The following is a 14,088-nucleotide window of genomic DNA, read 5'->3' on the forward strand; positions in this document are numbered from 1 at the left end:
ACTATTAATTTTTGAATTATTAATGAGCTCATTAGTCATTTTATTTATTTATTTATTCTTGTTGCTGACAGTCTTCCATAAGGCTCCGGCACTTTTCATCTTCGAAATTAAGCCCTGGAGGGATTCCATGTCTATTCATACCGCAAAAATTCAATACCTGATGCTCACAGAATCCCTTTCAAACTGCACCGAGTTTTATAAAAGGAAGATATCCTACGGATATTACAGAAGAAAGTGAAAGGAAAAAAAGTCATAATAAAGGTTAAAAGGTTGTGCAGAAGAAAGAAAAAGATGAAGAGGAGAAAAATTCAAAAGCAAACTTCTTCATATTACAAGGCCAATAAACTAAGCTGCTTCGAGGCCGGTGTGGTGTGAGACGGCAAATCCTTCACCTGCTTGACCCAAGGGCTGGTTCACGCAAGTAACCAGAGGTCAGTTCATCCTCCTACGCAACCATTTGGCAAATTTCTGTTCTAGAGATGCGTTCAAAATGAAATATTATTTATGCCGAGAGAGTTGAAGAGGTGATTCTTGTAGTAAATGAGGCTTCGAGTTAAACGAATAATAATACTCTTCTTCCCGGATCAGTTACAAACTCCCCAGACAGAACACTCTCCTTGTACCTGATTGAGAACATAAGGATGAAATACCGCAGTGAAGGTGAAAACAGCATTCTGAGTTTGGAGTTTTACCGGTTCACTTCTGCGTGAATCGTTTATAATGGTTTACGGCGTCAAGACGTGAAAGATTTACAACTTCCAGGATCTAGCATTTTGGTAATCATTTGTATAAATAATGCTTCCAGTTAAAAGAAATTTAACTTCGAAAACGTTCGATAGAAGATTCACTATATATGTCGCACAGTACGTTACGAAATTAATTAAATAATTGTGATATAATAATAAAATCAAAAAATGTACTTAAGCGCCTACATGGCAGACATACATCAGAACTGGGGAAAAAAAAAAAAAAAAAAAAAAAAAAAAAAAAAACCAAGGCAAAATCAATAAAACAACGTAACAAAAACAATATAATAAACAGTTAATGTCCATATTTCGGGTGGAAACTTAAGTTATTCAAAATTAGATGGCTCTAGGTATCGTTGTTTTATCACAATGAGAGAAACATGCATATATTTATGGAGATTCCTCATTATTTAATTTCTTTAAATATAACACAGGGAAATAATATTTGGCGGCAACAATTTGACAAGTGTGCCCACATTTGTAGTGAAGCAACGCAAAATGCTGAAACGAAATTAAGGGCCAAATTGCCCCTTTGGACAAAAAAAAAAAAAAAAAAAAAAAAAGTTTTGTATTGAAGAATGTCCAGTTTCATCGCTTCCCAAGCGTAAGACATCTAAGGGAAGCGATCTCTTTGTGGAAGATTTGCTAAGCGTAACGTATTCGTAAACATATTACACAATGAGAAAACAACTAAAATATCCAAGCATTCAGATTGTTCGCCGAGATTTGAACCGAATCTAACTATCGCATTTCAACAAGTAAGCCTTATTACTCGGCGCCTACCAGCGGCCGAGCGAACAGTCTCTGAACAATGGTAGTTCGGTCCGAGGTTCGAATCCCCCGAACGCGCTGGCTGCATGGGTGTTTTCGTGGTTTTCCCTATGTGTAACGTGTATACGAGCCAGTTTCCCTTTGAAAGTCCTCCACGAAGGCATCCCTCCCTTTAGGCAGATAGCTCTCGAGGCTTTGCCGTAATTAAATAACCTAACCTAACCTTATTACTCGGCTGCCGCTGAGCAAAATTTAAATGCTGTAGCAGTCATAATGTAGACTATAGACTATTTTTCCCCCGAGGCACTATTGTTTTCGTTTTGCGATTTTTCGTCGAATCACTCTGAATGTCCGTTTTACTTTCCAAACTGTTGGCACCAAATATTATCGCCCTGTATTATATTTGAAGAAATTCAATAATGAAGAATCTGCATAAATATATGTATTTTTCTCGCATTGTGATAAAACGATGGTACCTAGAGCCATCCAGTTTTGAATGACGTAATCCTACCGCGAATATGGGCATTTGGAAGTCCACATTTGAAATTTGTTTTATTATCGATTTTATATTTTGTAAAACTTCAACGGATTTTTTATTAACAACCTCGAGGATTTATTTCAAAGCGAGCAATGGTAACGTCGTACAGAAAAAATATTTTTATCTCCAGCGCGTGAGACTGTGTATCGAAAATTCTAAAGATAGGCTCAATTTAAAATTATTTTGCAATATTGTTCTCGAACTGAGTTTTATGGTTTTAAGTGCGAAGAACATGACATTTAAAAAATAAAGGTAACACACAAAATGTTAAGAAAACGCCCCTTTGGATGTAACTGAAAACAGATTTTCGTTTTTACTTATTTTTTTGTTTTGTTTATTATATTAAGTATTTGTAAAATTTAATCAGCAACTTTGTTTTCACTGTACTAAGTACCAAATTATAACTCTAAATTATATGTAACATATAAATGCAAGTTGTCTTTCTGATGAAATACTGCTACTATATAGTGTACTCTGATTTTGTTAAAAAAAAGTACAGCCCTACCCTGGTGGTGGCGACTGCTGGATACTACTTGATCTCCGGCTGAGCAGGCAGTAGTCTGTTTAGTATACACCTTAAGTCGGAAGCCTGCTCAGTGGTGATAAATAAATAAAAACTGTTTTTAAAAACCTTTTTAACCAATGCAGGTACTTAAACTTCAAAGGTGAATTAAAGACTTGTACCTCGCAGAAGGACATTTCTGAGAACTCGCTATGCGCGAAGGCGCGTGCAAGTTAAAATAACATCTTATGTTTGGCGCAATGACAAAACTTACCAAGCTATGCTACATTTATTTATAATTACATTCTAATTACGTTTAATACATTTACAATATAATTAGAACTGCGGTTATAATTATATCGTAGTTGAAATTAAAGTGTGACTATAGTTATAAATCGTGAAATTACGTCTTAATTGACTCAATGGCAATTAAACTGTCATCTCACGAATTCTAATCTTGCTATATTTGCATCTTTTTCAATCTTACATTACATCATTAATAACTGACTTACATACGTAAGTGATTAATGAGCAGTTCTGAACAGTGAGAAACTATTCAAGAGATGGAAGCAATCTTTATTTGTAATTAGAAATTAGTAGTTTTTATTCTTTAATAACATTATTACAACATAATTTTCTACGATCAAAGAAACTAACTGAATTATTCCGTTGGCAACATTGACACTGAATTGAAGTTTGGAAGATGGTCTGGCAGTTAAGTAAAAAAAAAAAGTTTTTAAAAATTAAATTATTCTCGTTTTTTATTATCTGCTAGGATTTCTAAAACAATCTGCGTAAAATCATCTGCAATTTTGTCTTTAGAAATATTATTTTATATTAATGTCATATATAAAACAATTCTTTTATCAAAAGAAGAACTATTTACTTTACAAAAATGGCAACATTAAAAGTCAAGATTCGCGACTGACGCGATGTTTAAAATGAAATAAAATTATTTGTAATTTTCTAGGATTGATAGTGAACAATAAAATACTTCATAAGAATACTTGTTTCTTATATTCTTTTGAAAAGATCAGGTAAGTTTTTATAATAATTTAAACTTTAGATTAATGAAATTCGTTTAAATTAAACATAAATTATCGGATATAACACCGTTCTTTTCATTGTGCTGAAATTCTTTTAGCTGCAAAATATTTTTTGGCTAACATCTCACGGAAAAATGAAGCGAAGTATACATAAGTGAAAAAAAAAAACGAGTTACAAAATATTGGATATGTTATTCATTAATGAATAAATAAGTTTGAGAATGAAAGAAATCACAGTTTTAATAGGTTCTTTTCTGTTAACTAGGAGCTAGTCTTAACTCTGAGCCGAAGCACTAAATGCGGTTAGCCTGTTTACGTTACCCAGAACAGATACAACGTTACCCAAATTTAGCTAAATTGAAGTCTCAATCGCAAACAACCAATGTTTTATTTTTTAATGTACCACATACATTTAAGAAATTTAATTTGCATTTTAAGTTGCTTAAGTTTGTTTTCTTCTGACATGTTGAACATGTTTGCCGACTTACAACAAATATAGACAGTTTGCCGATCTTTTTTTTAAAAAATGCCGCCAAAATCGTTAATTTGCGCCCGTCAAATAACTTTTATTCCATATTTTGCCATTGTAGTGGGTATTCGGCCGAGTCCGCCATGAATCAGAAGCGTATTTTTCAGTCTGTCTACAGGATGTGCCTAACCATAAACTGTGATTGAGGACATGTAAGAAAAAGTGGCAAAAAAGAGTACAACTTACAGTATTTACTTATTAGTGCAGCCACCTTAGTAATTGCCAAGCTTTCAAAATGCTCCAAATTGTGGCGATCATTCGCATTACATTCCTTTAGATAACCATAATTCATTCATTTTAGCAAGCCACATCGCCATTTTCATACAGTCATTCTTTTCTTTTGTAAAAAATCGCCAAACTGGGCCACGATGGAAGCTCTGATGCGTAATTGCTGAGTTTACTTTGGGTGTAGGAAAGATTATGCGAAGTGGATAAATTGAAAGTTTAATCCACCAAATACAGTTTTCTTTATCCTGATACTATGTGCAGTATGGTATCTATTGAAAAGACAGTGAGAAATGGCCCTTATCGATCTTGATTTCTACACAATCGATTAGTTTATTGGTTATTTAGTTGAACATGGCGATTTCAATTTTTTAATAAAGGGAATATTAAAAACATCTTCTGAATCAAAAAGAATTTGAGAAAAATTTATAGTTTTTAATTAAACAAATGGAAGATACTTATATAAAGTGATGGAGTGCGAAAATTAACGTTTTCAAAGTTTTTAATTGATACCTCACCTAATTAAAGTTGCGCAAAGATCAGAATGGTGGAAATGGCTTCCCACAAATTTTTGAAATCCGGGAGGTACTTCACTCGAAACTCAACTCCCCGCCGTTCTGGCGGAGATGATGTTACAGACAGACAGACGCGCACATATTTTGTAGTACTAATGAAAAATTTTACATCGCCTGCCATAAAGTATTGTTACGTGCGTACGGGTTCGTAATGGGTTGAATGCACACGGAATCGGTGATAGCTTGATAAAAATTACTTATCCAGAAGAAATACCTAACAGTTTTGGAACTTTCCACAAAAGTACTCTTATAATACTTCTCAGTAAGACAGAGCACAATCAATAATTGGCCATTTCAAACTATTAAGAAAGTTAAACACAACGCTGTGCAAAGCGCATCTAAACAGCGAAGCTCGCACAGAGCTCTTTCAATACTCCGAAGTCAACGCTCAACTAAAAAATGAGGACTGATGCTCTCTCCGGTCTTATATAGTTCCCCGGCCACCAAGGAATTTGGTGTACTTTCCATTCCTCGAAATTTTTAGAAAGCATATGCGGTTGAAGTCACATACAAGGGTGGGTACGGTTACAGTTACACATAGGGATCAAATGCAGTTATTCAGTTAGAGTACAAATTAGTTATATTGGAACCGGACTAAAATATTGTAAATGACGGCCATGGCGATTTCTCGCCAAATATGGAGAGAAATTCGTCGCCAAAACCACCGCCAGCTTGGTGTCATAACAGTCCATACATGAATCCAGCAGACCTTCAGTTGTTTTCCCCCGGATTAAAAATCCTCCTAAATGGACAGCACTTTTTTCCATGACAGATTTTAACAGTTGTTCAACCCATTTGATGACATAATGAAAACAGTGCCCTATAAGGAATAAAATAGTTTTTCCAGATCGGATCGAGCTATTGAGAAGTAGGATGATTATGTATACAAAACTCTGTGCGGAGAAGCTGCCTGAAATGAAATAGACATGAGAGAAAAATTTAGAGTGTATCGTAGTTTAAAATAAGCTACATATTTTTTTTTTTTCACTCTCCTGTCCCGATGACACCCTTTCCCTCTTACAGTAACATCTGCACTTCGCAGATAAAGAATAATTTGCAATATTGTTTGTTGTTCTGAAGATTGGTAACACAGTGGCCCATTTGAAGTTGATTAAATTCTTACACGCATAAAGTAATTTAAGAAATTAAATTATTGGTTGTTGAACAAGTTTGCCGTTGCAGGATTTATGTTTCAAAATACAATTATACTGTTTACTGCGACAGAATCCCATTTAAGATGCCAAGGAGCTGTATGTCACACGCGAGCCACAATTAGAGGGCCAGAATGAAAAAGCCACAATTAAAATTCTGTATTGGTTTGGATTTGAATCATATTGTCTGTGACGCAGATTTAATTAACTGAGTAACAAAAAATTAGCCCTCTTTGAATTTTCCTTGAATCCCTTTCAACATACGCCAGTCTTGCAAGCTCAGATCTGGTTACGCTTTTCTTACATTATGGTCAATCATTTGCTAATATGGAAGATTAGTAAACGTCATTTTTTCCTCAAGATAGTAAACCTTCGTTTGGTGATATATAATTAATTAGTCATAAGAATGGATTTATGGCTGACCTACAATAGAAACATTTTTTTTTTCAATAACAGTGTTTTTTTCCGTTTATAAATGTCATTTTTCAATAATTTTTTTAAAACCCAAATGGCGGATGATGCAGCATTCTGAAGGCCGATTTTGGGATGAACTAAAACCTACATGGAATGGAATCTAAGGAATGCTTATCGGTTTCAAACGGAGAACACTTATTATTAAACCTATTTTATTGCATTTCACTTAATTCTCTTCAAGTCACTGAAGTGTATTATTATTATTATTGATTCTTCTGTTACGTATTTCTTTTCTTGGCTTTCAGTTTTAGTGAGAAACTAAGAACATGTCCAAAATGAAAAATTGGTTACCCGAATATCCAAAAGAACTGACGAAAGAGGAGGAACAACTGAAATCAAAGTACGAAATCTTAAGGAAACTGAAAGCACGGCTTCTGAAGAGACAAACAAGTTTTAAAGAAAATCCTACTACAAGACTAAATGATTCCACAGGTTATTCTCAGCATGACCTGAAAAAGGCGGCAGCGGAGATCTTGATGGCAAGTGGTACACTGTCAAAGAAGGACACGTTTGGCAAAAAGACGAAAGATTTTAAGAAACCCTGCAAGCGCAACAGCCAGAGTTTGCAAGCGGAGCTTAAAAGGTTAAGTAAAAACGGAGATTGTATTATTATAAATGCAGGTTATTAAACATAGTTAACGCCAATGAGTGCCTAATGATAAACTATTTCTAGTTCCATGTAGTCTTGACTACAGTTTATAGAATGACATTACCTTATTAATACTAATCTAATCTAATCTTAAGTAATAGAGTTTGATAGTTGCTTACAATAGAAGATACTTTGCCAAATTATACACAGTGCACAACATTGCTTATTCTTCAAAGTGCAGTTTCTGCTGGAAAACAAGAGTTGTACGAAAAGAGTTAAAGTTCTTTTAAAGATGTATTCGTGGAATAGAGCCCCAGGTATCCGTCGGATCCTCTTCTTTTGGGGCATGCTGTGACATCACCTGACCCTCCCGCCTAATACGGAAGCAGCTCAAAGGGTGTCTTAGGTGCAGAAGTTAAATGTATTGCTTGATCCCTCATCTTACGGCAGATAGCCTTCGAGTGCTTTGCCGTATTGGAATAACCTAATTGGTAATAATAATCAAATTACGTAAACGTTTCACGAGATTTTTTTGCCCTGTGGTACTAAGGCGGTTGGTTCAAGGTCAAGGTGTGTAAAACCATCATCACTTATAAAAGAACTTTTCTTTCGTTTTCCAGTAGCAATAAATTTCCGCGGACCACTAGGTTTATTACGTAAAGAAAAACAATTATACCGTAATAATCGTGGTAATAAAGTTTCGATGCTGATAGTTCATAGGTTGAAAAGATGAAAAGTCTGCATTTTCCCCCTTCTCCCCCCCCCAGTGGTGAAAACTGTTCTAAGCAGTTGGCTCTCCGAATACAGTACGAAAAGAAAAGCTTAAGGTTTCCAAAAATCGATTGCAGTAAGGAGCGAGAGATACAAAACGTTATTTTGTTCGCTTAAGAATGAGATATGTAATGACTCTTCCGATTCATTGTTCGCTAAGGAAGTTCATTAGTATATAGAAAAATAGTTAATAAATGATTGCACGAGGACAATTTGAGGGGAACAAAAGGAAAATGTCATTTTTCTGAAATGAAAGCATATGAAACAAATAAAGAACTGAAACGAAACATATATACCCTTTTGCAAAAAAAAAAAAAAAAAAAAAAAAAAAAAAAAAAAAAAAAAAAAAATAGTAGCAGTACACAGAGTAGCCACAGAACGTTGAAATTTTGTGTATATGACTGCTATAACACGTAGCTGCGCGTTTCCTTTTTTGGTTGCAACCGGCCACGCCAAAATTATAAATATACATATATATAATTTATTTACTATGTAATGTTGCGCGCTTCCAACCTGCACGCAACAACAGGACTGCTAAGAACTGGAAAGTAGACAAAGTCTTGAGAAGGGTTTAAATCCCTTTTTATTCAACTTTAGAAATTACAAATGTGTGCTCTTGACGCTCACAAACTACGCCGACCCGGCGGTAAAATAAAAATAAGAAACTAAAAAAAAAAAAAAAGAATAATAACAAGTGACTAACTACGAGGCTCTCTAAACGTAACTAACCTAACCGCGTTCTAAAATACCGCTTATAATTCAGCAAACTTCTGAATATTACGTTGAACGATTTAACAATCAGCCGAGGCAAGCACACAGGTTGAAACGCGTGGTTCTTTAATTTCTAACTAGCCACCTCCACGCTCGTGAAGCAAGAAAGCACTCTTTCGAACTCGTTTCCCTTCTATTTAACTCAGATTACTTCCGCTGGCAATTTTAATTCTTGCGCGTTCTACTAAAATTTACATACTCTGGCATTGGCAATTCCAGGGAAAAGTAAGGCTTGACAGGAAAGATAGTTTAAACTTAAAATAAATGTTAGTTAAAATAAATATAAACCCTACAACTAAATAATATTGATTTAAGATTATACATACATACATATATATATATATATAGAGAGAGAGAGAGAGAGAGATACACCCACTCTGTTACTTGGCTCCGTGAGCTCAATTTTTTCCCCTTTCTTATATAATGGTAAATTGTTCACTTTTTGCTTTAAAAATGATCGAATTATGTTGTTCTTATGTTCCGGTTAAGGTTTTAATTAATTGCAGAATTATTAACAATTTAAAAGTTGCTTAAGTTTGGCTAAGGCTAATTTTTTACAGTAGCAGCCATATTTGTTTACATCTGAAACTTAGCAAAATAGTGAATTAAGTCTGTTTCTGAATCTCCAGTGTCATTTTGCCAAGTGGCATCAAAAGTAAACTTTTAGTTTTGAACATCGAAAAATCTGCCCTCTGGCCAAATTGCTTGTTTTGCATAGAAACTAATTGTAATAATAATAATAATTGTTTTAACTGTATTTGGTGTTTGTTTTTAAATTTTTGATATAGATATTTTGAGGTTTTATATATTTTTGAATTCTCGCGAATTAATGAAAAATGTATCTCTAATGAAATTCGAGAAAATAAATTTAAATGAAATGCATCTAATTTAATATTCCATACTAGAAAATAATGTGGTGTACACATCAGATGTTTTCTTATTAATTTCAAAATACTCTTTTTAAACTAAGAATTCAGAATGTTGACCTAAGCTAAAGAAAGTTAGCATATTCCTTAAGCATCATTCAATTTTCACGACACATAAGCATAGATAAATAAGATTGTTTTGTTAATAGCCATTTATTAATGGAAATTGAGAGTTTTGTTCAGTGGTAGATTGATTTTGTTCACGGTAGATTGATTATTTCCGAAACTGTGATAAAGAAACAAATCACCGGCTTCTTACGCTATGAACCTTACTAGTGGCTAAAAGTGTTACCTTTTTCCCCTTTTATAGATGTGCTGGTCGAAAATACGTACCAGAAGCAGAGTTCGAACCGAGGTCTATTACTGTCCGAGCCGCCGGTATATCGGAGCAGTTTCTACATCATCATTTCAGTTGTTTTGGTGACATCTGGAAAATCAGGCTGGATGACGATCGAGAAAGTGCCGTTGTCACTTTCAAGAAACCAGAAAGTGCTCGCTGTGCTTCACAAAAGATGAACGCGTGTTTCGTTGAAGGTAAGCAGCTCTTTGTAAAATGCGCTAAGCAGAAAAACATCTCCTGGACGGATATTTCGATGAAGGATCGAAAGAACTCCATGAACAGCTGTAGCGATCGAATGAAACAGACTTGTCACGTATCCTTTCAAGGTGATTTGACAGTCCAAGACTTTCAGGATTTCTTTCAAAATGTGGGTATCGTCACAAGGTTATACATCAACAGACGAAAGAAGTTCGGATTTGTAACATTCGAGAATGAAGTTCAAGCTAACCGAGCAATAGAAGAAATGAATGGCACATCGTATAAAGGAGTTCGTCTTATTATTTCTCCACAGAAGATCCTCTTCTCAGATACTACGATATGTTCTCATGAAGAAGAGAAAGAAAGAGGGCTGTTAAGTTACGAAGATGTTCATTGTGTTGATTAAATTTTATCTTAACTTATTGTACTATTGTTATAAATATGCTCAAGCTAGCATTTAATAATTTGTTAAAATAAAAGTTGGTTAAAATATTTCATACGCAAAAGGGAGCTTGGGATTTTAAAAATTAAAAAAAATTCCGAAACGAATAATAAAAACATTCTTTGTAAGTGAGGGGCAAACGATTCTCCTACAGCCAATGATAATACAGCGGACTCTCGTTAATTCGAACTAATCCAAAGGCCGCCAAAAACTTGTATTGATATTAATATTAAAAGCTGTAGAGTTCCTCACTTTGTAATTCTAAGTTAATGTTCGAAGTCAAAAATCTAAGAACTGATAAGCGAATAATCGCTTAAGTTCGGTGACAAGAAACAACAAGATAGAAGGGTAACTAACCCTTTATTATTCCAATAAGATTTAACAAAACTCCGCCTGGGAGTGTACAAACAAAGCCCCCACTTGGGCTTGAACTAAAAGACTAAGAATTAAACTAAAATTAAGATTAACTAAAGAAATATAGCCGAAGCTATCAAAGTTCAAATCGAGTTGTCCCCTAACTTATTTGACTACGAAGCTTAGCAAGGGCCTGAGTACGGCCGAGCGTAATAACAGCTTTGAGAGAGAGTGGCCAAAAAGGCAGACGCGCGTAAATCAGAAACTCTGATTCTGCAAGTAACTTCCTGATTTAAATACCGCTCCTCCTCATTAAATATTCAGCAAGATTCCAAAACTACGTTCTGGCCGGAAGTAGTAAGTTAAAGTTAAGAATTTGACAGAAAAGGAACTTTAACTTACAAAATTTAACTGTTAATAAAATTAACATAATCCTTACAAAGCATTTCATTAATTTGAACTAAATTTCTATCACTTCGGTTAATTCGAATTAAAAACTTAAAAAGATAGATTTCTTGGTACTTTTCCGTTTCACCGGCGCAAATCTCGCCAAGCAGACTTTATTGGCGACAACATACAGTATACACATAAAAAATATTTAAAAAATTTTAGTTCTAAGAATTTTTTATTTTGAAGGCATAAACATTTTAATATCGCTTAAAATTTTATAAAAAGCCAATAAATAAAGACAATACATTTATAAAAAGACACTAATTTAAGAATTTACTATGTTTCATGGTTCAACATCCTGATTCGCCGGTTCATATCACGTGACCCCAAGCGATCTCATCTCACGCAAACTATTCTACAAAAATCTAATGCTCTCAGTAATTATCTACATTAATTTCAAGTTAAATCTTAATTTGGAACACAAGTTTAAATGCAAGAAATATTTTAATTCGTACGAATAGCTTACTCAGAAAATTTGGAAAACTGTAGTGCTTTACTTCGCTAATGCATTCTCATTAGAATTGATGAATTTAAATCTTGATTTTACCTTTTCTATAATTTCGGCTTCGGGTAAGCGCTGTGATTGCATCCTAATTGACTTAATTACCGAAAATGGCCTTAGACATAAAACTGAACTATCTGATAAAAATTCTATGTAATTATATGTCAGTATTAAATTGAATTATTGTTAGTATTTAATTATCAATCTGATAAGAAAAAGCTGCGACTTGTTTTGAAAATGAGGCGTAAAAGGTTACCAGCGAGAATATTCCGTTTGGCATCGGTTGTACCATTATTGGCGACTTTATCGCTTGCGCCGGCAAAACGGAAAAGTACCGATTTCTTTTTCCTCGTTTAACGGAGAAAAAACACGCTATATTTATTATTTTGTTTTTCAGAATCATTTGTATTTATTTTCTATGTAAAGAGGAACATGCCTACATTCCTGGACCATTGCATTTCCACTAAATGTTAATAGGCCCGCCTTTTATTAGTGCTTAACGGACAAAGTTCCCTGGCCTAACCCGTTTGCTTGGATTCATTCAGATCCCTTTACGAGAGGGTCGGGGTAGAGGAATGATAAAATTTTTTTTTTATCAATTTTCTTATAATTTCAGAAAAATCAGTTTTTACTACAGATTCTAGAGAGCTGCGTCACTTATGCCTGCAGTGCAGACAAGTTAATACGCTCTAATTTTTCTTCCTCAATGTGTGATGTGAACGCATAAAAATTCAGGTGTCTACAGGTGGAAAGTACAAAACTTTAACTTCAGAGAAAAAGGTAGAAATTTTACAGAAAGTAGAGAATGGAGAACGTAAAACAAAGTTTGCAGGTGAAAACGGAATTAAAAAATTTATAATTATGATCCAAAATTGTTTCCTTGAAAAACAAGGAAACAATTTTAGATTCATGGGAAAAATCTAAATTTTGCAGAGGAATGAAACGCATGAGAAATGCGTCCCAATGGCTATGGTTCCAGGAGGCTAGATCTCGAAATTTTCCTGTAAATGGACCTCTACCGCAGACGAGGGCTGATGAATTGGCAGGTCGAATGAGTATTTTAAATGCAGCGATGGATAGCTTTCTCGATTTAAGTCGAGTCACAATAATTCTTATCCAACTGTACGTGGCCAAAGCTGAAATGCAAACGAAGACGTATGCACTAATAATTTCGGTAGGAAACGGCCAGGGCTTTTCTCTGCTTACCTGTCGAAAGGTATTTTTAATGCGGACGAAACTGCCCTTTTCTACTTGCCAAACAAGACATTACATTTTAAATGAGATGCTTGCGTAGGAGGTAAAAGCAGTAAAAAGAGGATTACAACTTTAGTTTGTGCTAGTATGGGATGGGAGCGAAAAGCTGAAATTATTGGTGATTGGAAAGTCCAAGAATCCATCGTGTTTTAAAGGAATTCGAACACTGTTACTTGACTATGTATCCAATCAGTGGCGTGGCAAGGGGGGACATCTATCCCCGGGCGCAGCATCCAAGGAGGCGCCAAATTGATGCTACGAAATTTGTTAATGAAATATTTTCCATTTTGGGCACACACAAAGGCGCGCAAATTCTTCAGTTGTCCCTGGGCGCTGGAAACTCTAACTACGCTCCTGTATCCAACACAAAAGTATGAATGATACGAGATATCTTCAGCAATTAGTTAAAAGGAATATATAAACAGTTTTCGAGTGAAAAGCATAAACTTCTCTTATTTATGAATGACGCAGCCTGTCACAATAACCTTCCAGAACCGAGCTCCATACAGGTTGAATATTTGTCGCCAAACACAGTTGCGAAGCTACAACCAGTGGATAGAGGAATCATCCAAAATCTTAAAACAAATTATCGTAAGAGACTCTTAGAGAAGTCATTTTTTCTTTAGATTGTGGTGAAAACTCGACACTAATCTGTTGACAACTATTAATGATCTATACGCATGGGACGCTGTTCAAGAAAGCACAATTAGTAATTAATTTCGTCATGCTACGAGTAAATATATGCACGCCGACTAGAACAATCACTATAATAATTTATTTTACTATAATAGTTCCAGGTAAAAATTTACTTTTATTAACAACAGTTATCATGAAATGATAAAATAATGTTATGTCGAAACAAATAGTTTTACGAAAAATTTGAATTATTTATTTGTTAAACAAGCTCCAGCTAATTATAAGTATTATTTTCCAT

At 34.5% G+C, this 14,088-nt stretch overlaps 1 protein-coding gene across 1 annotated transcript; it reads left to right on the forward strand.

Annotated features, from left to right (window-relative positions):
* The first annotated feature begins 3,486 nt into the window (after positions 1-3,486).
* Positions 3,487-10,571, forward strand: LOC118197500 (uncharacterized). Its single transcript, XM_035369014.2, has 3 exons — positions 3,487-3,594; positions 6,803-7,140; positions 9,925-10,571. The coding sequence occupies exons 2-3, from the start codon at positions 6,824-6,826 to the stop codon at positions 10,556-10,558; spliced, it is 951 nt and encodes a 316-aa protein (XP_035224905.1). The 5' UTR covers positions 3,487-3,594; positions 6,803-6,823; the 3' UTR covers positions 10,559-10,571.
* Positions 10,572-14,088: the final 3,517 nt, after the last annotated feature.

The sequence above is a fragment of the Stegodyphus dumicola genome, chromosome 1 (assembly GCF_044657685.1).
Source record: "Stegodyphus dumicola isolate Sdum_Otavi_A_Nest chromosome 1, ASM4465768v1".
In the NCBI taxonomy this organism is placed as follows: Eukaryota; Metazoa; Arthropoda; class Arachnida; order Araneae; family Eresidae; genus Stegodyphus; species Stegodyphus dumicola.